We start from the raw sequence: 26,582 nt of genomic DNA, 5'->3' as shown, positions 1-26,582 counted from the left end.
GTTGCATAATATCCATACGCAATATCACTTTTCCTCTTTGGTGCCTGCACTTCCCATTCTCTTTAACAGGAAGTACTTCATAGGGTGATGTAATGGAAGATTAGCATAAAGGTGGTGACTTCCAAATAGCTCCCAATCTTTCAGGAGAGGATCAACAGAGCCTTGTGAAAGTATCCATGCCTCTTCTGAATACTTACTTTGATACAGAAAATGAAATTCAATGTAAGCTTTCAAAAGTCAATAAGCTACTGAAGAATCCATCTGTGAGTAATTCATTTGTAAATTACTGCTAGTCTGTGAAGGCCACAGCGTCACATAGATCAAAAAACATAGCAGACAAGTCAGGGGTTACGTTGGGGAGAATTTATAGAAGCACTTTTCATCTGTGAAAGAAAAAGAAAGCCATTGTCTAAAAAAAAAGCCAAAATAAATACATTTATTCGCCGTTTGCCACAGGGGATTGGTCTGACATGCAGAATGTGATGTCTAGTGGAAGATTAACACCACACATCAGTCTAAATACCTCTCCACAGTGAATCCTGGTGGTGGCAGCATCATGCTACTGGCATGCTTTTCTTCAGCAGGAACAGGGAAGCTGGTCAGAGATGATAGGAATGCAGAAAAGACACATGGAGAACAATTCTGGAAGAAAATATGTTATAGAGGCTGCAAAAACCTGGAGACTGTGAATGAAGTTCACCCTCCCTCCGGATGATGTTCATAAATGTCCAACCAGATCGACAACAAAATTGTTTAGATGAATGGCCCAGTTAAAGTCCAGGCTGGAAATTAACTGAGAATCTCTGTCAAAGCTGGAAAATTTATAATCTCAATCACTTATAAAGAACTTGTATGCGAAGGAGAGTGTGAGATAATTCCAGTCTTTAGTTGCTTAATGCTTAAAGACTTGATGCTGTGATTACATCAAATGGTGGTTCAGCACAGTGTTGATTAGCGGTCAGTTACAAATGCACCTCCCACTTTTCTGGGGTTTTTTTTGTTTGTTTGTTTGCTTAAAAAGAAACATACAATTCCCCCAACACTTCGATTGAAATTCTTTTTTTTTCCTGATCTATTGAGAAATAGACAAAAACGGACTGAAGCTTGCAGCTCTTTTGTCACAGTTTGTAAGGGGGATCGTCCTCCTTAACATGCACAGATAGTCTCTTTGTTGCAGCACATTCGTTCTGCACATCACTGGTCCCAAGCAGAGTCATCCAACCACACACCACTGAGGAACGGACAGCTCTCAGTTCTCGCCCAGAACGACAAGCTTGACTTCACCAGGGACCGTTTTACTCGAAAAAGCTGTGATGCAGATCAAGTGCTTGGGTGAGATTAGGGAGGCATAACAGAGGGAGGGGGTGTTTTGTCACCTCCTCCCATTTTTGCATTATGGACCTCATGTGGACCATGCAGTTCATCTGTGTGTGTGAGAGTGTAAGAGATGTGTACTGAATGCACAATCATATGGCCACCTGGTTCCTTTTAAAAATCTCATCACTTCCTGTGTGCACTCAGCGAACATGCTTGTTGCATTAGCGGGGAGTAAAGTGTGTGTGATGAGAAGGAATCACTGCAGCTCTTACAGCTGCTGCTCTCTGGGTGTACTCGTGTTTGTGTGTGTTGTGGTTTTGCTGTTTCCAGTACGCTAACATTAAACCTTCTTTTTTCACCATGTAATATTGCAATAAATAATGCATGCATAGCTCTTAAACTGTAGTTCTCAATTAGCGTTTCACATGGCAGCTCTCTTCTGCTGAGAACATCTGAAATCCTCTTCCTGTGAAGAATTTGTTTTGTAATTTAACGTTGCATTTATGAAAAAAAAGGAGTCTTCAGCAGTTATATCCTGCCGTATTGTCCTCCAGAAAGCAAAAAAAAAGGAAGGCTGTCATTATGATTTTCATGGTAATTTCCCAGATTACAATATGCTAATGTGATAATTACAGTGGATGCTTGGCATTAATCAGCTTGTGCCGGCGGTGCTGTTGTGTTTACCGTCAGGATTATCATGGCTGGCAGTGACACGCTTTCTTTCACCAGATGATGTTCTTAGGCTAACGCACCGAGAGGCATTAGACGCACACACTGCTTTGTGATTTATTTCTCTGCTAGCAGGATCTCCTAATTAGCCGAAGGAGGAATTATGTCGTAACAAGATTGGCTGAAATCCATCTGAGCGGCACCAATCGTACACGCCCGCAAAGTGCTTCAAAGAGGAGAGAGAAATGTGTTTGATTCAACAAGAAGGAAAATAGTGGCACACCTTGCCACCGCTCTATTAGTTGAGACAATTTTTCTTTTTAATATCATTATTTATTCATGTGTGCAGAGCCACTCTTACAGCTATGTGTTAAATACATAATGTAATGAGATCTGAACTTCACCCTCCTTTTTTGGCCCTCTATTACAGAGCCTATTAATGAGTTATTGGACTTGTAGAGAGCAGCATATACAGCAATAAAGTGTTCCTATATAAATCTATGCAGCTCCATTACAAGAATATCTTTAAAGTTTAATAAGCTTTACTGGAAACTGCAGTTGAATGAGCAAAATAAAATAGTTTCCTCTTGCGTTTTTTGGTACCTGTGACAAAACCTCCTATTTTTTTGTTGTTGTTGTTATTGTATTTCACCAAGAGTCTGTCGCTATTGGTTGTGCATCACAAATCCCTCTGCATGCTCTCTCCAGAGCAAAACTCCAGGGGTTTCACAGCACGAGGTGAAAGTTAGAATTTTTTAAGCTATAATACATCCAGCTTTGAGTGTTTCACAACAGCTCTGCTCTAAGACACAGGTATAAACACTATGTTTATACCTGTGCAGTAGTAGCAAGTCTAGCTGAATGGGGCTGAAGCTTAATTCAGTACCACTCTTCAAAGGTGTTTTGCATGCATCCCCTGATCTAATGTGCCAGTTTTAACCTGTTCATACGGCTCAAGAGCAACACTGGAAACTGAGGGCTGAAACAGCCTACAACCGCTTTGAAATTATGGAAGTTTTTGGTCAGAAGGACACAGATTTTTGTAGGTTTGACTGATTTGCAAATGAAGATGTTCATAGTGAAACATCTTCATAGATTTGATGAGGCTGGATAGGTGGATTAAGGCAGTGCGGAAAGGAAAATTGTGATGTTACATTTAAATGCAGGTATTAGAAAATGCTCTATGGAGTCACTTATAATTCTGTATATAAATAAACAGATTAGAGTGTGGATGGTGTCTTCAGCAGGAAATGAAGAGTCTTTTTAGTTAGAATGTAGTTCATTTTGTGTGGATGCTATAATTTTAGCATCAACTCTGATATTCAAGTTTCTTTCATTTTAATGACTGTTAACTTGGAGATGATGAACACACTTTAGTCTTTTATTGGCAAGATTGATTAAACCATTCTGTTTTTATTATTAAAATCTATGTATATATATATATATATATATATATATATGGGTGTGTGTGTGTGGGGGGGTGTGTGTGTGTAAGCTTGCTGTCACATACATTTTTAAGATTAATTAGTGGATGAATAAATTCTGTTTTTTTCTTACACAAATTGACAAAAACACTTTACTCTGTCACTTTTTTCTATTGATTATCCAATCTCTTCCTCCTTGACTGCCTGATTTCCCTAAAGACTGTCACAGAGTAGTTTTAGCACTTTAATAGCTCTCAAATATTTTGTACTTCAATTTAAAGAAATGCTCTTAAGTGTCTCTTTATCAGCCGATTTTCTAATCTGAGACATTATATTACATGAGTGCAGGATAAAGCATTTGGGGATCAAGACCTAGACGACTGAAACTAAAACCAGGTTTCAAAATAGAGGCGTTTTTTTTATTTTTCATGTGTATTTTAGAAACTGATCTGCTGAGAATTTTAAACACAATAATTTCATAAGTTTACATTAAAAATGTTCTATGAGTGGCAGTAGAGTGGCTAAAAATGCCTTGTTGAAATCAGAGATTAGAAAAGAACAAGCTGCTTAAGATATACAGAATACAGTCTCTAAACTCACAACATGTAAAATTTTTATTTTTGTTTGTTCTTAATAGTAAGAATTCTAATAATGATGTAGTTAATTTTAATTAATTGCATTATTAATTGCTATCCACTTAATCATCAATCATTTGTGTTTACTTGTCCAATGCCTCTACTTGTAATCATAAGTTGTTTTATTTTCCTATCAAAATTGCTTTTTCCTCCCCAAGCATCTAATGATATTTTTGGCAGGAAGAATAGCATCTCTGACTGATTTCTCACCAGAATAAGGATTGACAATGAAAAAAACATGCCACCACAGTCGGGATAAGAGAGGGTTTGGCTTTCTGCCTCTCTTAAGATCCAGCGCTCATTAAAGTCTAGTCTGCTCTACAAGCAAACTATATAGAAGTCCCATCAAACTTACCAGGAGTCCTTCAGTACAATTAACCTATAAATAGTCAAGAGCTCCAAATACAATTAAAGTTTTACATTATGGGCACGCCTCCTCCATATCTCGCATTTGCAAGTATTGACTTCCCTGACCTAGGATGTAGAAATGGCTCCATAAGTTGGCTCCCAGAATAAACAGGATGATTGTTTTCCATTCACAGACCGCCTGTTAAGGGGCAGAGAAAACTTCACCTAAACACTTTTTTTTTCTTTCATAGGAATTTGTGGCCAAGTTTTTGCCTGGTGGAAAACTGTGATATCAAATTTATGCAACAGGATATTCAGCTCGCCTTTTGTGCAGCAGTGGGAAAAAATGACAAACTTTTATCGCTGAACAAATGCTCCTAAGACAGCAAATGTTTTTGGTTTTAATGAGATGCTCTTTGTTTTGCCATCCTCTTGCTTTTCAGTTTAAATGCATCATCACTGTAACACAGCTTAGAAATATTAAAAGCAACTCTTCAGTCTGCAGGGATTGTGTTGAATAATCAATGCTGCAAGTCTTTGTTAGAATGGGTTTGCTTATTGATACATTTCTGCTCTGACGGAAGTTAAAGGGGATTATGGGAATTGTTGTTTTCATGATTTTATTAGCAGTAAGTTGATGCTGAGTCTCACGAGAGCAAACAGCTTGCAAGAAAGACACCAGAGCAGACTAATTTAGGTGGTGACTAGGTGCTAAAGCCATCACCTGCTGCACATTTGTGCTCAACACTCCACATAAACTGTCTTGTTTGCTTCAGAGATTAGATTTTTTTTCTAAGTTTCAGTGATTCAGCTCTCACTTTGTAACTTTTATATGTTTTTCCAGCTAATTTTGTCTGCAAACAACTTATGAGTTTACAGATTGATACACCAAGGCTTTCTGGGCAGTCTGATAACTTATGGAAAGGTCTGTATTTTCCATGCTTCATGGATAAGTGTAGAAAGAAGAAAACATATTGCAGAAATGTTTTAATTTTCAGACTTCAGAATTCTCTTTGACATTGTTTAAAAGTTGTATCCATGGGGTGGATGACATGGACTTAAATTTTTATCACAATATTTTGTACTATTGTTGTAGTAATGATAAAAGTGATGTTAAGAACTATTTATTACTTCTTTTTGTAGATAACTGTTTGAAAATTGTTAACCACATACAGTACAGACCAAAAGTTTGGACACACCTTTTAATTCAATGAGTTTCCTTTATTTTCATGACTATTGACATTGTAGATTCACACTGAAGGCATCAAAACTATGAATAACACATGTGGAAATATGCACTAAACAAAAAAGTGTAAAACAACTGAAAATACCCCTTATATTCTAGTTTCTTCAAAGTAGCAAAATTTTGCTGTGATTACTGCTTTGCACACACTCTGCATTTCTTGATGAGCTTCAAGAGGTAGTCACCTGAAATGGTTTTCACTTCATAGGTGTGCCCTGTCAGGTTAATAAGTGGGATTTCTTGCCTTATAAATAGTCATGAAAATAAAGAAAACCCATTGAATTAGAAGGTGTGTCCAAACTTTTGGTCTGTACTGTATGTGTATTTATAACCTGGTGGGCAGGTCTGTGTCAGTCCTCTCTCACAGCAGAGCATGAAAGGACAGTGGCTGATTTTCAGATCTTTCTGGAAGTAAATACGGTGGATAATATTGTTTCTTCATGTAATCACAGGGCCGATTTAGCAGTGTACCTCTATGTGGACTATATCTGCACTCATTCATTTTTTGTTTTGCAAAATTTTGTTTTCGACCTAAAACATGTTTTGTCATTTTCAGTCAGTGATTTTACACTAATGTGTTACGTCAGTCTCAGCCCCCTTCCATCACCCAACATCAGAGAATCAAAGTGTACTATTGAAAGCAATGCTCACTCTGACAGATGAGAGCAAGATTTGTTTTAAATAAATCAGTATACCAGCTTCTTTCCCTCTCTGTTGTTTATTTCCTGAGAGAACTGGTCAGGTAGTGGAGGATATTGAATAAAAAACTGTTATGGAGCTCAAAGCCAGACTCCCCATTGAGATCGATTACCTGATGTATTTGCAAATGTGAAACGTGCTCTGGATGGATTTACACAAACTCCCTTCTGCTAGTCAAAATAAATCTCCAAACAGCTTTTGACCTGTTGTATGTCTGTTCAGGTTGCGGCCATCAATCCCAGCCACCCACTCGCACAGATGCCGCTTCCGCCCTCCATGAAGAACTGCATCCAACTGGCTGCATGTGAGGCGAACGAGTTGCTGCCCATGAACCCGGACCTCCCTGCTGACCTGTTCACCTCCTGCCTCACCACACCCATCAAAATCGCACTTCGATGGTAATGACTCACACTTGTCTGTCCCTTCTGTCAGACAGCTCTTTCTCTCAGACTGCTGAGTTTTTTTATAGAAAGGGTTTCTTTAATGATCCTCCGGTCACTCTTTATTTTAATTCTTGCGTATTATTTTTATTTACTTTAACTGTTAACGAGACACTTTATGTTCCTGACAGTTGTGCAAAACGGCAAACTTTTTTCACTTTGACCATGCCGGGGATGTTTTATTTATTCAGTTTATTTTTATATTTGCCAATCACTGCTTTGGCTCACTGTCATGCATGCTGTGCACAGAGCAGCTATTCCTCCGAGCTGCTGCTCAGTATTCAGCTGATGAGGAATATTCAGCTGTGATGAAAAATGTAGACCGACACCATCTGCAGTGATGCAGGAGTGATCATTCCCACAGAGAAAGCTTCAGCAAAAAAAAAAGAAAAATGGAATAGGTGGAAGATATTCAGGCTTGGCTGGTACAGTGGCCTGATGTGAATGCACTACGATGCATCATTCAAAGGACTGTAATGATGGAAGTTTGAGCTGAAGCTCCGGAGCGCACAGGTTGCATCACACACACATCAGCTGTGAATGTGTGGTTTACATCAGCTAATGGCAGCACGCAAACCCAGGCTTGAATACAGTAGCAAAGAACAAATTATTGGGGCCTGCCCATAGCAGTGCATAAGGAGAGCAAGGAAAGCATAAGGACTTGCAATGCAAGTCAGTCACTGCTTTCCTTATGCATTGCATTTATTTATTTATGTTTAAAATCATTCGTTTTTACTTGATTGTTGTCTCACAGTTGTCATACAAGCCTAACAGCTTGCTATAAATATGTTACGTAAATATGTTACGTCATGTTTTCACAGGTAATTATATGGTGTCATCTCATTTTGCTGCATTTATGAGCACATTTTAACAGTATTGTAATATTTTAAAGACGTAGTGAGTTACTTTCATGGATTTTGAAAGTCTTTCATCAGCTGATGCCAGCCTGGGTAAATTCATTGCAATAGTCTAGTGTTTTTGTGCCCCCTTCTTTCTATCAATCCAAGTACAGGGTTCCTATGCAGTGTGGAAAGTCTTGGTATTTTAGCATTAGCAGGTCTCCCCCATAACATGCTGTCTCATGTGTTCCACACATCAACTGATGTTAACCTCATCTCCACCAAAAACTGAAAAACACTTGATCAAAGCACATGCAGCCAAAACTAATAAAGAGAAGACAATGTGAAGAGGTGCACAGCCATGCTCAAACAAATAATTGTTCTGATTAATATTAACATTTGACTTTTCGTTGTCTCCTGACAGAGCATCATGTCTTATAAGACAAGTTATGTCTTATATGACTTGAACAATGAGAATAGGAGTAAGCTGAAGCGTTCCCCTCCCCCACGTGTCTGTGCTCAGTCATTACTCACTGGGTTTAAGAGATTTCCACTCTCATGAAAACTGTAAAAAGCCGGTGATCTGCTCATCATTAATGCACCTCACTGCCTGCCCAGATACAGTCTCTATCTGCTGCATTCAAAGTCCCTTTGGTGCCATAAATCAGTACTTCCCTGGACCTTTTTTTGCATTTTAATGACTGATTTCACTTTGTAGACACTGAAAGTCACAGGGGCTATTTAACACATTTTCGCCTTAAATTTCAAACTTTTTTAAAAGCATGTAAGTGGGAATGACATGTTGCCTTCAGGGGGTGTCATACAGCTAGACAAATGTTTCTGCTCTGCCACAAATGTTCAAGAGTTTTGTTCATCTTCCTCTGCTCTAAATCCACCTCCTGCCATGACCTTCAGCATAATGAGGTCTCACTTCTGTGCCATTAATATTGATCAGTTGCCAGCATTCACTTTCATGAAACAGGTTGCTGAGAGGCTGTTGGATGTTACTGGCTGAATTAATCCTTAAAAAGATTAATATTATGGTGCTCATGGCAAATTTGGACCTGATCCCGTCTATCAAAGCCCCTGTTGAGGTCAGGTTTGTATTTCTTTTCAAGCCTCAGGCTTGGCATCAAGGAACACTTTCAGTTGACTTCAGCTTAGTTTAATCTATAACTATAAAATAAGTTAATTTACTCTAAACTAGTCGTACAAGTCTTCAAAACTAAATATGTACTTACTGATGATTGATGTACTCAGATTTATTCTAGATTTTGTTATATACGAGAAATTAGAGCTGCTACAATTATGTTAGCCATAATAATTTGTCCACATTAACAAATTTTTAAGACTGTTGTATTGAAAAAATATGGTTAATGAAAAGTGAGCGATGTGGATGTTAATGAGCCATGAATTTATTTCAAATTTGCAACTTATTAGCCAAAAGACTAAAACAAAAGTGTCTGAACAGCCAATAAAATCTGGTATGCTAATCAGCTGTGAGGCTCCCCTACACCCGAAATGGCTCAGATTTACTATGTAAACAAACTGAATTCAAACACAAAGCTTACCATTTTGAAACCTTAGAAACAGTTATTTAAAGCATTGGATGGTTTCTTCATGACTTCAACCAGTATATTTTGCCAAAAAAAGAATCACTATTTTCTCAGGAATTGGTGGGTTGTTTTTTGTTAGTTTTTTTCCCTTCTTTCTCCTCTGCTGACTTGTTCTGACATTTTTATGAATTTTCTAATGGTGCACTCATTTCCGTTTTCTGGTTGATCATTGATCTTTAAAAAAACTGACCTATCGATTCCGATTTTGGCATATACTGATGTTATTGTCTGAAACGTTGCTAGAAAGTTGCTGAATTGGCCACAGTGGGCTGACTATTGTTAACTGCGAACATGTAGTCATGACCTGATGGCTAGGTCTATCAGTCAACCCTCTCTCACAGCAGATCAATAGAGCACAGTGGCCGATTTTTAGACGTTTGCAGAGGTAGATGAGATCAGTAGATGAGATCAGTAGATAAGATCGGCTTCACATTTAAGTATCAACCGGTCACAGATTTCCCAAAATTAAGGAAATCGGGGCTAATTGATCAGTTCACCCGTAGAATTTTCTTTTTCCTGAACTTTTTAACAAGACACTGAGTCAGTTTATGAGAGATTTTCAGTGTTTTTAAAGTGTGGATCTGTCTACAGTATGTACTTCATCCTCACTGAAATATTTAGGTGATGACAAACTGGAGATTTGGATACTCTGTGAGATTTCCTAGGAAACAGCATCAGCAACAACAAGCATGAAAAGCAGACAGACATGACCCAGAGAAAGGATGTTTTGTTTCTTATAGGCTTTTGAATACAATCCTTCTTCTTGTAGAATAATAATTTATTTAAATGTTTAGAGAAATTGTTGACTGATTAATGCTGTGCCTGCATTCATCTCAGTTTAATTTAATTTTATTGTAGATGTGTAGATGTTCAAACCAAGATGAATGTAATTTAATCCAGACAAACTACTAAACAATGCATACAATTAAACCATAATTGAAAAATATTTGTAAGTTGCGTGGAAATATTACTCTCCACTTTTTGCATTTGCATCACGTGGATTAATGGATTCTTTATTTCTTTAGAGTTGCACTCTTGCTAAAGCCAATTTTCTTTGTTTCTAGTTGGGTCTTATAATATTTATTTTTTAAATACATAAATAGTTAATTATACTTAAAGCTGTATATTCAAATATTTGTTCTCATTGGCTCTCACTTGCTAAAATATATTGTATAACAATGAAGTAAAATGTAATAAAGCCACATTTTTAATTATTAAAAAATTATTCAAACAATTTGTTGTTATATTAATGGGAGCTGGGAGGGAAATGCGTCATTAGGAGGCAGCCCTTGAAGGAACACAAAATACATCATACTTCTTGCAGCCAGAATGTTTGGTCTCAGTGAAATTATGGATGCATTTTTTTTATCATAAGTAATTTTCATAAAAACTTGTGCTGCATATCACATGAATAATTTGTAGTAATCAGCCTCCCCATGCTAAAACTGTAATCATTTAAAAAATACACATTTCTAGGGCATTGTAAATACATTTATTCTGTAGTATAAACAATATTATTTTGTGTTCCTAATCGAGATAAATATCCACAGTTAAGATGTTAAAGCATAGAAAAAAATATTCCTTTGACAAAAGATTTAGATTTTGTTCCTCTCCTTCGCTTGCACCTTCTGGGCACAAAATAATATAAACACGATGGATTTCCAGCCTTTTAATTGTTGCACTCTGTATGCTTCCTTTTCCCCCTTGGCGTTAATTTTATAATATTGTCTAAAACTTGAGATTTGAAGATTGAGAAGTGCGGAGAAAACAAGCAAGGAAGGGATGGGCTGCGGAAGTTTAGCGAGGTTAGAGTGGGAGGATGGAGGAGCGCACTGATGTACTGGCTTACCTTCACTTTAAAACTTTAATGAGATGCATTGAGGGATAGATGATGGGGTTTGCACAGAGAGGAGAGGTTGGGGAGAGCCAGGCAGGGAGGGTGCATGTGTACCTTTCATTGCTCAGCTGAGCAGAAAATCATTACTGATGGAGCGGCATCTTCAAGGGATTTCCCTGCCGCTGCAGCGAGTGGGGAGGAATGTGGAGAAGATGTGTGCGTCTGAAAATAGAGATGGGGGAGCAAGGTGGCACAGGGGAGAAGGGAGAAAGAAGCACTGATGGGGGAATAAAAAATCGGGGTGCAGATCAGCCATTCAGAGGAGGTTCTCAGGGGGCTGTCATCTTGAGGGTCCTGCTGGTCCGTCAACCAGTTTGGTTCAAAGTGAAATATCACCACCTCTGTCACACTGATTGCTTGGAAATGTTAGGTTCCTGATTCCACTTGACTTTCAGTGATCCCCACCTTATGTTTTCATCAGTCACCATCAGCTTTCAGAAACCTCTGGATTTTTTTAAAACTAAACAATCAATCATTGTGGGATAAACAAATGCTTTAAGATTTTACAACTCAACACTTTAGTATAGGACTCCTTTCCTCCATTGTTAACCTATGTTATATAAGGGAGTACTCTCTGGAGAGTGAGACAGTCATGCATGTACAGGAAGAATATGTAAGTTCATTCAGAAATATTTTAGCCTGGGATTCAGACTCAGGACCTTCTTGCTGAAAGTGCTACCAATTGCTCTACTGTGGAACAACCAATAAGGATTTGTCACATCCATTAATGCATTTAAAAAGGTTCAGATTATTACTGTCAGATTATGAAACAGACATGCACATCAACACTTGGTTACTATTTCATGAGCCCAACCTTTTCAGCAGCTGTAGCTTTCTGAATGGATAACAACTAGGGTTAATAACTCTTTTTGGTGTAGAGTAGATCCAGAAAATAACAAACTACTAAAGCTTAAAGTCTTATATTAATTTATAGTGGAGTTGGAAATAAATCCCCTGATCTTCAGAGCGCACTAATCACCATTCAAGTGAGAATCCAGAATACCCACAAGTCATAATAAATGACATTTCAGTTTTCACAACAGACTTCAAATGCACTACACTGAAGTTGTCAAGGAAAACGTCAAAAACACTTTACCTAAACTAGCGAGGGGTCGGGTCTTGTGGATATAAGTTGCTGACACATTATGACTTTGTTGAGTTAATTTGCCTGAACATGAAACACTTGCAGATTATTTTGTCAGCAGGTGTTACATTGCTGGGTGGATTAACGAGGACAAACCATTGATGCTAATAAACCCATAGATTCTGTTGCAGCAATCCAAAAAACTAAAATATAGAATAACAAGCCACATGACATTACACTAATTTAATCAGCACTAAATTACTATAAAGTCTTAACCACTGACCAACTTTGTCCTGATACGCTGCATCTCACAGTTCAATGAGTTACTCAAAGAAGCCTTTTTGAAATGCCATATCTGAAAACTTTTCCCAATCTGACCCTCCGCCACATTGTAGAGGAGTACGGCAGCTTCAGGTTGTTGAGACAGCTTTGCCTTTATTTGGTGCATTATGAAGCCAAAATGCTTCCACACACAACCGCTCAGATTCTTTGTTCTCACAATTATCAGACTCCACACAAATGCCTCTTTGTCCTCCATCTTGCATTAATGAACAAGAACAGCAATTGCCTCCCTCACAGGCATTTGGCCACCATCATTACCATTACAGTGTTTTATTCTCCTATTGCTCTGAGCCTCTATTTTCAAATTGGATTGCAATAAACAGGCGTCTTTGCCTTCAACACTAATGACAATTTCTTTTATTCTAAGGTCCTTATTGTGTCAATTAATGTGAATGTGTGTTGGTGTCAGCACCTGTTAAGCATCAGCATGGTGATTAGAGAAAGAAGAAAAAGGACAACTAGAGATTCTGAGATGGTTATGAAGCGCTAACTTCATAATGATCTGCTGTCAGACAAAATTTAACCAGTTAGAAAAGATACCAGCTGCCAAATGAACCCCTTGCTTTCTTCATTGTAGCTCTAATACGAATAGTTCTCCAAATGCTAATCTCGCCTATGGGATGCTGCTGCTTTTCCTGGCATGTGTGTGGAGAAAAAACATGCATCATATTGATGCTGTTATTGGGAGTGTCTGACATGAGTTTTTCCTTTGCTAGCTGCTGTACATTTTGGATAGATAACAGAGGTTTTAAGTAAGATCTCATTAGCTAACATTGTTTGAAGCCAGAAAACCAGGGACACAGATGTGATTTAACAGGAAGTGGAGCAGCAGCTTGGGCATATGCAAACATTACAATGCAACCTCATTATGTTCATTGAGAACAATTGCTGCTCTTCCTTCTAATTCCAGGGTCTGTGGAAGAAACGGGGGAAATTAAGCTTTCACAAAGGTGCACACACACACACACCCCTGTAATTTTATTCAGGAGCTCTGGCTTTAATAACAGAAATGTAAATTACTTATAAAAATGTTGACACATTCATCTTCTCCCTCTTGTCTCTTGATGTGGGATGAACCACAGAGAAAACGGTTACGTAACGCTGCATAGGCTTTAGCTGACGAGTTTCTTGAGACTTGTATGGATTTGAAGAGAGCAGCAGGTTTACCTCAGAAAACCTCGTCATGCATACTAATGGAAAAAGACTCACATCTTGGGGTTTCTATGCTCAATTTGCATTCATACGATATATTTTGGAAGAAACCCATTTTTAATGTCCTGACTGTGTTTTTGGAAAGTGATAAATATGTGGACTTGTACATTATTTCCATATCTGATGGAGCACACTTGCACAAATACCTGTGCCATAACATAAAAGCCAAACCTTTACATTTTACATGAGGAAGATCTTTGCAGAACAGTAACAAAAGAAAAAAAATCAGCACTGTATTTCCATCAACATGTTTCAGTATTGGCATGGTGTTCTCAGTTTATTTTACGATGTTATTTTTTTGCCACACATGATGATTTGCATGTAAATTTGATTTTGTTCTGACCTGAGCATCTTCTCGCATGAAAACTGCCAACTACTTATCTAAAGGCAAACTCTAAATGGTTCAGTTTAAGGCTTTCCTGCAGCAGTGGTTTCTTCCTGCTTCTTTTTCTCAAAATACCAGATTTGTAGAGTCTCCATTTGAGACAACGTAACTCAAGCCATTTGAATTACGTTCCAGGAGAGGAAAGTAACTCTCCTGAGTTCCTTTTTACATTTTGGCTGCTTCTCAGATTAATGCTGTCCTTTGTAGTTGTTCTATTTTGAAATGAGGAATTGCTCGATGAGATCTTCAAAGCTTAGAATATCATCATATAACTTAACCATGTCTCCTCTGCTGTGTTTCTTGATCTTCATGATTCTGTTTGTTCACTAAAGTTGTCTAACAAACATTCAAAGTCTCTACCGAACAATTGTAGTTAGTGCTTAAGCTACACATAGGTGGACTGGGCTGTTGTGGTAACTCAGGAGACAAAGCCCAGGAACACCTGCCAGCCCTTCCAGTCCATATAGCACTGATGGGAGACGACGGCTGATTGAAGGGTTAATGAGATGTAGAAGGCAGCCGGCTCAGCAGGGACCAGAGGAGACACTGTCCCTCCCACTCCTCTTCTCCTGTCTCTCACCCTGGGAGCAGTATTGTAGTTACCTCACATTGGGTCCACTTAATTTCCCTCTTCAAAGTTTAATATGTACATGCTCACTTTCTCGCCCTTGCACTTATCGCCCACACATTTGCTCAGCCTTTATTCACCAGTCCAAATTAAGTTCAGCCATCTTTGCTCTCCATCTGTAATAATCCTTCAATTTCCTCATTATTTGTGCCCAGCAGCCCTTCTGCTCTTCAGCCGGCTCATTTTTTGTGTGTGTTCTTCTCAATGCAGGTATATTAACGTACCGGTCATAGGAAGACTGGTATCATTAAAACTTGACGCCTCTTTTTTGGGTGTTTTATTGGCTTTGATCTGTCCTAAATTTCCAGTTTTTGTTTGTCGTAGTATGTACTTTGGTACCATGTAATGCTGTTGAAGCTGCATTGGGTAAGTTTGATCAAAATTATGTTTTTACATTTTTGTAAAAAGTGTCTTTATTGTGACATTAGACAATAACCTGTGAAAAACTCAAACTCGTCTGCCTTCTCAAGGCCCCACTGTTATCTGCACAAATATACCAGAAACAACCAATCACATTCAGGAGGAGGGTCTTAGTGCTGTCAATCACTGTCGTGTACGCACTGCTCACATCCTCTCCCTTGCTCTCTGCTATATTAAAGCTCTTTCCGGCAGTGGAGCCTGCCTTGAATGTGCAGGCTAGTAAGCATGGCTAATAATAATGGCAGATAAACAGTTTTTCTGTAAGATTAAGTTGTTTCTTCACAACTTAATCACATCTGCGGCATGTACGCGAGCTTGACTACGACCTTCCTCCTGGCTCTGACTGGTTGTTTCTGAACAAGTGGTGCATTTCTGCAAATAGCAGTAGAATCTCATGTCAGAGGAACTCAATTTTTTTTTCTTTTTTTTAAAATAAAAATTACCTACTTCAGTTTAAGGACCCCACACTGTGGCAAGAAAATTATTCCCACATCACCAGTCTGACTCGTTGATACAAGATAGGATGGCTTCCATGTTGCTTACCCTGACCATAGCATCTGAATGTTTTCTGGTGTCACTTTCCATGGGATCTATAAACATTTCCAACTCTGTTTCCTGTTGGTCTCTTTTGTATTGTCAGGTGGAGTAAATAAATCCTTCTCAAAATGGTGTATTTATCCCTTTTTACAACTCTGTTGGTACTGATCAGATATCAGCAGGTCAGGATTAAGTGTTTACAGACACTGATTGTAGTTTTAAACAGGATCAGTAAACTAAGCTGGTGATCTATCCAAATGATGAGATGCACAAAATTATTTGAATAGTTAAACTTTCTTCTGGAGCAATGAACCTCTACGGAAACTCAGAAAACAGCGGAGGACGGATCAAACAATAGTTGGCATAGCAGCAAAAACAAAGTGGTTGCATTGTAAGACTACTTTAGAACTGGCTGTAGCACTGAAGCTAGATTGGCTGTATTGTGTTTTCTGCACGAGCAAGTGAATTGTCGAAGCTTAAAAGAGCTTCACTGTTAGCCTTTGTTTTTGTTTTTGTTGGGGTTTTTTGGAGTACCTTCATGCAAAGTGACTGTGCCAAGGACTTTTAATAAATGCTAATTTAATTAGCAGCTGCTTGAGTGGATGTAGCATCAAGGTGAGTTACATTTATTCAAAAACCCACTACTTTTCAATACAATTGAGTATCCAATTAAAAGGCTCCCTCACCTGATGCACCTTTTTATACGTATATTTCAACAGTTTAGTTGAGCTACTTTAGAAAATGTTTGTTAAATTTCCCTTAAGTTTTATGGACTATATATTGTCTTTTGTAGCTGTTGTTAAGCAACATTTTCACTCACTGTGTTCCTCTGTTTGTGCTTCTTTTTAATTCCTGAATTTCATAACTAAATACTAACCGCATAGTGCCAAATTGTTTTTTCTAATTTTGACATCGCAGAGACCAAAGACAGCAGAGCTGAAGCTCAAACAGCCAAGTTGAATGACTTTGCTCTGATCATAGTGCGTGTCTAGAATGTCAGAGCCTGTTTTTGATCGTAGGTGGGGACAAACATGGCTTTTCATAAAGCCAGGATAAAGTCAGCTTGTGGATCAAAATTATGATATGGTATGAATGGATGAAATGCCACCGGTTGCTTCTGACCTCCCATCATGGGTTCCTCTTTTTTCCTTTTTTTCTCTCCTGATGTCTTTGGTGGAAATGTTCTGACGTCTCGCTGCACAGAATTTTGATTCCAATTCCCTGACAAAACCTTTATATTTATGATTTGTAACGTCAGCCTGTCTATTTTTGTCCTGTCTTAATTCTCAATAATCTATGTGTGGAGACTTATAGATTTTGTTTTGCGCCAAAACATACAAAAGCATAAACAAAGCCTTTAATCTTGAGCTGTAAAATCCCTGTGGCAAAAAGATTATAGACATATGTTTGTGGGAATTGATATTACTTGTCTGTGGTATTTTTTATTAGACCAGATTGTGCATGTTGTGACTTTTAATTAAGATGCTTTTGACCAGAGAGACCATAGAACAAGTTGTTGTGATCACATCTTTCCTGCTCTTGGCTTCAGGAGTGTCAGACTCACTCAAGATCCCGGCTGATCTTTGAAGAGTCAGAAAGTCGTGCTGCTGTCATGTGGGAACTCATTATTCTTCAGGAACAGAAGGAATTCAAGTGCAGCAGCCTTTGTCACAGCCAGTCAGGGTGGATCCTGGATACGTTGTTTTTGGGCACTCGTGAGTCAGTTTGACATTCAGATATGCGTCCAGATGATGGCAGCTCCGAAAACTAGAATCACTCATTCTCATGAAGAAATTATTTATAATTAGGGATCTGAGAGCTTTCTATAAAAGTAAGATGCAGCTTTGACTTTAAGTACTCAGTGTTTCTCCTACCATTATAATAGGAGCAATATTTGCCCCCAAATATCTCTTGCTCCTTGTCAGTTCCTTTGAATATATGTTTAATTTTCAGATTAAAAAAAACTTACTGTAGAAGTGTTCTACCCTTTGGCATAAACAAATCACACAGCTGGATTGTATTGATGTATTTTGCACATCTCATTTCCATTTCTACATGACTGCATGTTTTCTTTGTAATTTATTTTCTTTTTGTCTTACATGTTTAGTTTTTTAAATTTTCTTCTGCTCTCTATTGAGATGCCACAGAAGGTTCTGTTTTGAGTTTCATCCAACTGTATTAGCAATCATTTGGCATTTACTCTGTTCTTCTAATAGAAGATTTTTTTGTGATAACCATCCCTGCTGTCAAGCACACTTGTACAGTTTTTGGCAGACATGGAGGAAACTGTAAGCAACCAAAACGTGATGATTTCAGCTTCTGGATCAAGAGTCCTTTTATAGGCTTTTGAATAGTAATTCAATATTTTTAAGCAAAAGAAAAAAAGATATTTTTTGTATATTTTTTTTGCCTTTACATTTTCTGATACTGTCTGTCACTTGTTAAGTTGATGTTTAAAGAGGCAGTATTTTGTATTTTCCAGGCACATCATGCCATTTTATAGGTTAAAATAATTATATTAACTTCATATGCCATTAAAATAATATACAGATCAAAAACAATTAAAAAGAAATATGACATGACATCAGTAGCCGTGTTTCCATTACAAATGCACGCAAAGATTTGTTGCTATTCTCCTAATGTAAAATAAAAATAAATTTTTCAATTGCGGTGTTTCCATTAAATAAAAAATGCAATTAAAATTATATGGAAATAAATTAGTTTATGCAATAAATCATAAAAAATATGCTACACCATGATCCTCTTCCCACTTCCTGTCATCTTCATCGTTTCTCGTAGTAGTAACATCTGGTCTTTGATCACAACTCGTGTAATACGCAAAAAGTGTTTCCATTGGAGTTCAGTGAAATACACAAATTTCATACAGGTGAAAAATCACCTCATTCTAGCATAAAAACTTTATCGAAAAACATTGTCTTTTCCAAATTTCTTTGTGTTCCCATTAAGCAAATTTATTTTAGCAGTTCAAATTTACACAATTATATGGACAACACAGCGAGTCATATTTGACATCTTGAAATTGGTCTCTGTCTCTTTAAGAACCTCTCACCCTTTCTGAGATTCCCTGGTTAGCCCGTCATCACAACAATGCTCCTCCATGCCATTCAATGATACTGTTTAAAGGAGCATTGCAGTTTGTATTATAAGCTCAGCAAACGCTCAGTTTCACCAGGTGTTTGCTAATTCTGCATGGGGGAATGAGGGCTATGAGAGGCAGAAACCCAATCAGCTTTGCGGAAAAGGCGCCGCTTTGTGCGAGCAAGCATTTAGGCACCCCCGGAATGGCTGCCACGTCATATTCAAGGAAATCTCAAACATGCTTGAATAAGTCAAAGCAACACTTTAGGTTTGGAATTACATTATAACATGATGTAATGCTCTAAGTTAATTTTGCATAATACCCCTCTCTTAAAAAATATTCAGTCATGTTATTTTTATAAAAGTATAACAATTTATGAGAGCCTCTTTCCATTGCTTTCCCTTATGTAATATTTCCCACAGCTGCCGTTTGCTCACTCTGTGTACAAAAGCACACACACCTGCTCTTCTCCAGGTGTGTGATGACTCCTAGCGATCTGTGCGAATGTCAGGACTGAACAGCAGCCGGCTGTGACTTACATCTGGCCCGACCTGTCAGACCTAACCAAGCATAGTAAACAATATCCCCCATGGCAGACGTCTCAGAAATATGAGTCCATGTTTCCCACCGACTGTCCCCTCCTTCTCGACTATAACTCAGCCAAAATACACTCGTACCTCTCAATCCTCGATGCTTGCAATTTTGCAGCCCCCATTTTTCATTTGAGTGTTATTTATTGATTGACTCTCATGTCGGTCATAAAATTTGCACCACTGAGGCCAAACGTTTCATTGCATCGTCTAGCATCTCTTGTTTTCTCTTTAATCTCGATTAGTAACATCTCCCTTCTGTTTTCTTCCAGGTTCTGTATGCAAAAGAGTGCCAAGTTGGTGCCAGGGGTGACGTTAGACCTCATCGAGAAGTAAGTAGGAGCGCACAACAATTTTCCCTCTTATTGTCAGCAGAGCATGGTCTAGAGACATCATTATCCAGTTTCCCTTTGCCGCCTGCCTTTCCTCGCCTTGCCTCCCTCTCTCTGTTGTTTTCCATCCTGAAGGTATAATCCTATGCCTTTGTTTCCCTCTCACTGTCAAAGTGGCAGCACTTTGGCAGATTTAAAGCTTTAAATTTGCTGAATTAACCTCCAGGTGTGGAGCAACTGAACGTGGATCATCTCTTGCTCTCAGGCACACCATCCTCAGATTGATGCCAGCTCTCAGTACATCCAAAGTTTTGCTGTTTTCACTGAACTGTCTGTGTAGATACCCACCTAAGCTTTCTGGGGAGGATGAAATGACATTTATATATTTAGATGGTTGACTTATTTTTTTAAAAATGTAAGTAACTTGGTAAAAACAAAAAAGAATGGTCTGAGAGTGACTGAGGAAATTGAACTTGAAGGGCGTCTCAGCAGTCTCCTAATGATGTGTTTATTTGTCACACTAAGTTTGCTGAATTAGAATAATAACCGTCACGTCAGTGTACCACGGACCACAAGAAAAATCTGGTGAAGAATGCATGCTGAAAAATCTTATCTACTCATAAAATTATGCACAGAATCAGAAAACACCATTTATTTTATTTTAGTTTGATTTGATGCTTACCACATCTCCTAACTAGCAGAATCGGTTTCTTCCTCCTCTCAGTGAAGCTTCTGTTACTTCCTTTTATGTGTAATTGACAACAACAGGCTTATGCGTGGAACTTCCTACAAGTCTTTCCTCCCAACTGAACATCTTTTTTTCCAAATGATTAGAAAATAAAAATCAAAACAAATGTTGAATAAGCTGATGCCAATAGTCCCACAAGCACCTGCTTTTCCTTGCTGAGCTACTTCCTGTCCTGATGAACAGCTGCAGCTTGAATGTGAGTCATTGAGGCTGATATAAAAACTAAATTTTTTATTTCTTACCACAGTGAGAACACAAATAAGTATTTACAGCCAGATACTTTATTTTATTGGGATTTTGTGTGATAGACCAACACAAAATGGTGCACAGAGATCACCAACTTTCTGCTGAACTCTTAGCTATACATCTTTAAATTTCATGTGGCCTTCAGATTAGGGAACAGGAGGTGGTCTGTGCAGGAGGAAACCGTGTTAAGAACATCGCTACTTGACTTGAAAGCAGGGGAGCAATGTGCTATGGAGTTATCAAGCATGCTTCTCTGCCAGACAGAGAAGCATGCTTTTCCAGAGGACAAGTGTTTTCCAGAGGACAACACTTGCCTTCATTGTGTCGTATTAAGTTTGGTGCAGAATGAGTTATATTGTGGGGCATATTTTTGTGGGTCGGCCCCTTTGTTTCAGTGAAAGAAACTCTTATGCTACATTCACAAAGCAGGTATTAATGGTCTTTTTTTCTTTTTTTTTGCTGAAATCTGTTAGTGATGCAATGGCAGTGAGACTTTGGTGTGAATTGTTTATAACACCAAAGAGACCTGCGTGTGCAGAAGAACAATGACGTCACAGCAGTGCACTCTTTATAGAAGTAATAGTAGATGGGGCCGTCTGTGGATCAACATTAGAGTTATTCAGCAATAGGCCAACAGTATTTTCTCAAGATCATAAGAAGACAGAGGAAGCTAATAAAAAGAAAGAACTACTAATAGAAATGGCCTTTTGTGGAGCATTGACAGCAACTTGCGTAGAGAAGTCTGTTTGTATGCAATGTTCAACCAGAAGTGGTGGGATTGTGATGTGATCTTCTTCACTTCTGCATTAATAAAAAATTTCAACCATTGTCTGGATTCTTTGGGTGCAGAATTATGATGCTTGTCAGTGACATAAAAGTCTGCTAAAATGGACATGAACATTCAGACTGCAGATGAAAACAATCGGACATGTATTCAATTCAGTGCCGCATATGAGATTTTTGGGGGGGCATCTGAGTGGTGTGAAAGATTGGAATTGGGCCATTCAGTCTGTTGTGAGAAAATCAGATTTGGGTAGTCCTTGCATGGTGTTTGAACACAACCTTAATGTTACACCATTAAGAGAGATTTTGGGTAAGTTCAGGCTTCCAACTTTGTGGAAACAGTTTGGGGGTCGTCTCATACTCTTCCAAGATGACTGCTCACCAGTGTACAATTGGAGGTTTATAAAAAATATGGATTAGTTTGGTGTCAAAGAAGTTTATTGGCCTGCCTGACTTGGTAGAGCACCTGTGAAGTAAATTAGATCAGTCCTTCTTTTCCAGAATTGGTGTATGATCTTACAAATGCCTTCTGGAAAATGGTTAAAAAGTCTGATAAACACAACCCTAAATATTGTGGAAAGCCTTCAGAGAAGAATTAAAGCTGCCAAGGGTGCAGTGACGACATATTAAACCTTATAGAGAGAGCGATGTCACTCCTGTTTACATGTTTGAAGGTAGACAAGTGAAAATGTTTGGTAGAGATTTGTGTTTTAAAAAGTTGCATAATTACACATTATGATGATGTTATTATGGGCTTGCTCATTTAAGAATTCATTTTCTTACTACTTTAATTAGTGAGCCTTACTTATCGGATTATCCACCTTATAATTATGTTGGACTTCATCATATTGCAGAAACTATCTTCTAGAAATACCAGTGCATTTACACACAGCTGCATACTTACTGTAGGTATTCCTGAATGTAAAATAAATAGGAGATTTCTCCCTTTTTTCCAAACTATTAATGAGAATTATTCATAATTTAAACATGTATTTTTCCAAGCTTTTTCTCGCTCGTCTGAGATCTTTCCTTTTAGTTTTCTTCTGATGTTATTTGTACACATCGTCATTGCTTCTTTTCATCTCCTCTCAAACACGACCACTCTCCAGTTGATGGATGTTGTGCAGAAAATGCTGTAGTGCAGAAGAACTGCAGCTGAATGACTCCCAAAGGCAGGATGGGAACCTGCTAGAGAAGGGACGAGCACCTTTGAACAAGTAAAACATTTTTTCACTCGTATATTCTTTCTTCTCAACCATTCTGACATTAGTTGGTGGATTTTGATGACACTGAAGCTCTCCCTTTATGCTTTGCGCTCTCATGTCCTTTTTATCTTCCATCTCCTGTCTCCTCTGGATCATCCTGTGGATTACAGGAACAATAACATTTGACCTGGTGTGGCTGTAAGAACAGTTCAAACACCCACAAATGTCACACTGACTTATGTCAGCGTATTTGTTTTTAATTTTTATCGTATATATTTTGTTGTCTTCCCCTATTTAACCATAAATAAAACACTTTAACCTCATACACAGCTTTTGACTCACTGTGCCTGTTAAAAGTAGAGTTTTCTTGAGAATTTGGGGAAAAGTTATGACAATTCTAAGGGCCCCTGACCAACAGGGGGTCTTCCACAATTTATTTATTTATTTTTTGTTCATTGAAATTAGAAAAAAACAATTGGGGCCCTGTCAATTACAAAGTTAATTATATTGTATTTTCGAAGATTGTTTTTAGCAGTAAAAATTGAATGTTCCCAATCCAAGACCAAAAAGCAGACATCCATATTTGCCCTGAACCCCCCTGGATCTGCATGAAACGGTTCGTTCCTTCTTGGAGCCTTGACGGTGACGGTGTTCAGCAGCAGTCAGTAGAAGACACGAATGACTGTGGCTGTTACTATGATGCTAAGAAAAATTATAAAATCAGGTTTTCAAAAATAAATAAAAAAAATATAGAGAGAGACAGAGAGAAAAAGGCAAGAGTGTCAATTTATAACCCAGTTTTTCTCCAAGAGGTAGGTAGACTGTGTGAGATTATCAACCATTTAGAATAGGTAGCTTAGCTACAGACTACTGTTAGCCTCCATTTCACTAGCATCTAATGAATTAAGGAAAACAATTACCAAGATATTCATATGTTTAACCTGTCCCTTGCACCTTTTACCACTTAACAGATGAGTCAGTCAGCAGCAGTTCTAGCCCACATCCCCCTCCTGAGTGAAATTAAAGCTGCAGTATGTAACTTTTATAAATATATATATTTTTCACATATTTGTTAAAACTGTGATTATGTTGTGACAGTATGGTATGAGAGATAATCTGTGAAAAATCTATTTCCTCTGCTTTCTCAAAGTTCTAGAAACAACCAGTCAGTGGCAGGAGAGTTTTAGTGCTGTCAATCACAATCTCATGTGGCTGCTCATCCTTCCTCCCCTTCGCTCTGTGCTATACTGCAGCTAGCATAGCTTGTTGTAAAAACTTAGTCTAGTTAGCACATTTACCAGTGACGGCAGATAAACGATTTTCCTGTAATAATATGTTGTTTCTCCACCATTAGCAAATTTAGCAGTGAGTAAATGAAGTTGATTGACAGCACTAAGACCCTCCTCCTGGTTCTGATTGGTTGTTTTGGCCGGAATGTTGCATTACTATAGCCAGCAATAGTAATTCAGGGAGAAGGTGGAGGAGATTGATTGTTTTCACAGATTATCTGTCTCATAAGAAACTGTCACGACATGGTGACGGCTTTAACAAATATGGAGAAAACATATTTTTTATTAAAGTTACGTACTACAGCTTCAATAAAATGCAACTACATAGCATTTTTTGAGAAGTCTGGATTGCTTTATGTGTATTTTGCACGTTGCTTTTCACTGTTGCTCGTGGGGAGAGACATTTCAGTAATCTAAAACTAATAGAAAAAATTTAAGCAATATACTTGCATACTGTATGTGGACTGTTCCATGTAAAATTCATGAGCAGTGAATATTGTGCTAGTTATCAGTATTGGACCAAAGAAAGCAAGGCAGTTTCAAGCCTTTAAAATTGTGACTCTTTTGATTGGTCAGATAGACTCAAAAAATTGTAACAGCAGCTGAGTGGGGGGGCCCAATTAAATTTTTTGTCAGGGGGCCCAAGATTCCTGACGGCACCCCTGAATATATATATATATATATATATATATGTGTGTGTGTGTGTGTGTGTGTATATAATTAATTTTTGTAGAAGGGTTTCTAACTTGTCTGTCTTGAAGTCTCAGCAGTGTGGGACCACTGTGGCTGAAATGTGCTGTTTTGGTTGATTGCATGTCCTATGTGTTGCACGGGGGGTTTAAATGTTGAGTCAGCCAATATCCACCTTAGTTAAATAATGGATATCCTCAGAGCTCATAAAAGAAAAATGGGACCAAGCTCATCTCACCTGAATTCTCTAGAGTTGTGCCAGCTCTTTGATTAAAGCTGAACCTCAAAATCAAACAGGAAACGAAAACACTTCATTGCTTGACTTAATCATAATCCAGATAATCTGATGTTTCCACACCAGAGTGAGGATCCTTTAATGTGATACTTAATGTTCACCTCCTATACCTTTTTGTAGGTTTTGACTCATTTTGTTGATTGTTTTGACTTTCTTTCCCTCAATTTTATCTCTAATCAATGAGCCTATTTCTGTAAATTGTGGCAGATGTAGATGGGTTAATGTTTTATTTAAGAATACTGGACGGATTTTTAATTATGACCACAACAACAGTCAATATTTACAGTACAGTAAAAAGATAAAAAAAACTTTAAATGATAATGAATGTAGTCATTCACTGGTTCTAACCAGACTTAGTAGCTTGGATTTTCTTTTCTAAACGTCTTTGAAGGGTCATTTTGGACTTTGACTTCACATTCTTTGCCATTTGATGATTGCTTAAATCCAAACTGCAGATTGGTTCACTGGTAGTTTTGTTCTTGCATTTTTACCACAAGAACAATCTTTGTCAAGTCTATGTGCACGCAGTTGTGTGGCTACTGTGTTGTGGCAACCCCATGGAGGAAAGTGCTGAAAGGATGACAGACAGACACCTCCTTAAAAAGTCAGCTGTTGCTGCCTCCACTGTCACACAACTTCCTAAAAACAAACTTGAACCCCCTGCTTGGAAAACTGGTTGAACTCACACTAAGTGAGTTCAAACGTTTTACGTAAAGTTTGGAAATTTACACCTGATTACGTCACAGGCTTAAAGACAAAGAGACTAGGCAGCTTGTTTCTGCAGTACGTATCATGTAATTGGTAGATCAAACAACTTTTTCCCTCTTCCATTTTCCGTATTGTTCTTATTCAACACCAGTGTGAGCATGGCTAAGCAGCCAGCCGTTACACTCAGCGTCAACTCATTTTGCTCACCTTTAAAGGTTACACGTGGATAGAAATGGCCTTAAACACTCATCGCCTTTGTTACAAACATTTTGTTGTGAAACAAATTCAGTATCATGGCAACTTTGAATAGTCGCATGTTGATGATTTGTTTATTAATTTGATCATTCTTCGGTCCTCACTCCATCTGTGCACCCTTCTGTCTCCTTTCTTCCCACGTTCATCCAACTCACATTCTGGTTGGATCCAGTCACAGGAGCCTTTTTACATAATGGAGTCACGAAGCACAGGGCATGTGGATTTTACCTGCTCACCCCCTCTCGCTCGTCTCAAAGGGGGGTGTTGAAGCAACTGATGTGGGATGATCCATATTAAGTCTTTCCCTGTGCCTTTCACTATAAGACTTTTCGTCTTATAGTGAAAGATATCAGATGAAGCAGGTACTAAAGTACCTGCTGTACTTTAGTAATTAGCAGGTTTCTGATATCCAACTCTGTGTTTCGGGAATCATGTCTGTTATAGCTCTGTTTTCAATGCAGCGGAAATGCTGTATCGATCCGGTAATGAAATACTTCTTTCATTTGCTATTTTGTCAAGAACAAGCCATTCCCTCAAGGTGGCAGAGATATTTGTATATTTTTCTAGGAGCTTGTTCCTCCTTTGTGCAGAGCTTTCTGAGCTTGT

The 26,582-nt window shown here is 38.2% G+C and overlaps 1 protein-coding gene across 7 annotated transcripts in view; it reads left to right on the top strand.

Moving 5' to 3' along the window:
* Positions 1-26,582, top strand: part of rptor (regulatory associated protein of MTOR, complex 1) — a 147,115-nt gene that overhangs the window by 45,226 nt on the left and 75,307 nt on the right. For all 7 annotated transcript variants that reach the window (XM_032562847.1, XM_032562845.1, XM_032562846.1 and 4 more), the window contains exons 7-8: positions 6,558-6,733; positions 19,698-19,757. In XM_032562847.1, the coding sequence (XP_032418738.1) occupies positions 6,558-6,733; positions 19,698-19,757 (236 nt within the window). The remainder of the gene's footprint in view (positions 1-6,557; positions 6,734-19,697; positions 19,758-26,582) is intronic.

The sequence above is a fragment of the Xiphophorus hellerii genome, chromosome 5, assembly GCF_003331165.1.
Source record: "Xiphophorus hellerii strain 12219 chromosome 5, Xiphophorus_hellerii-4.1, whole genome shotgun sequence".
Classification (NCBI taxonomy): Eukaryota; Metazoa; Chordata; class Actinopteri; order Cyprinodontiformes; family Poeciliidae; genus Xiphophorus; species Xiphophorus hellerii.
This window is presented reverse-complemented; position numbering and strand designations above follow the sequence as displayed.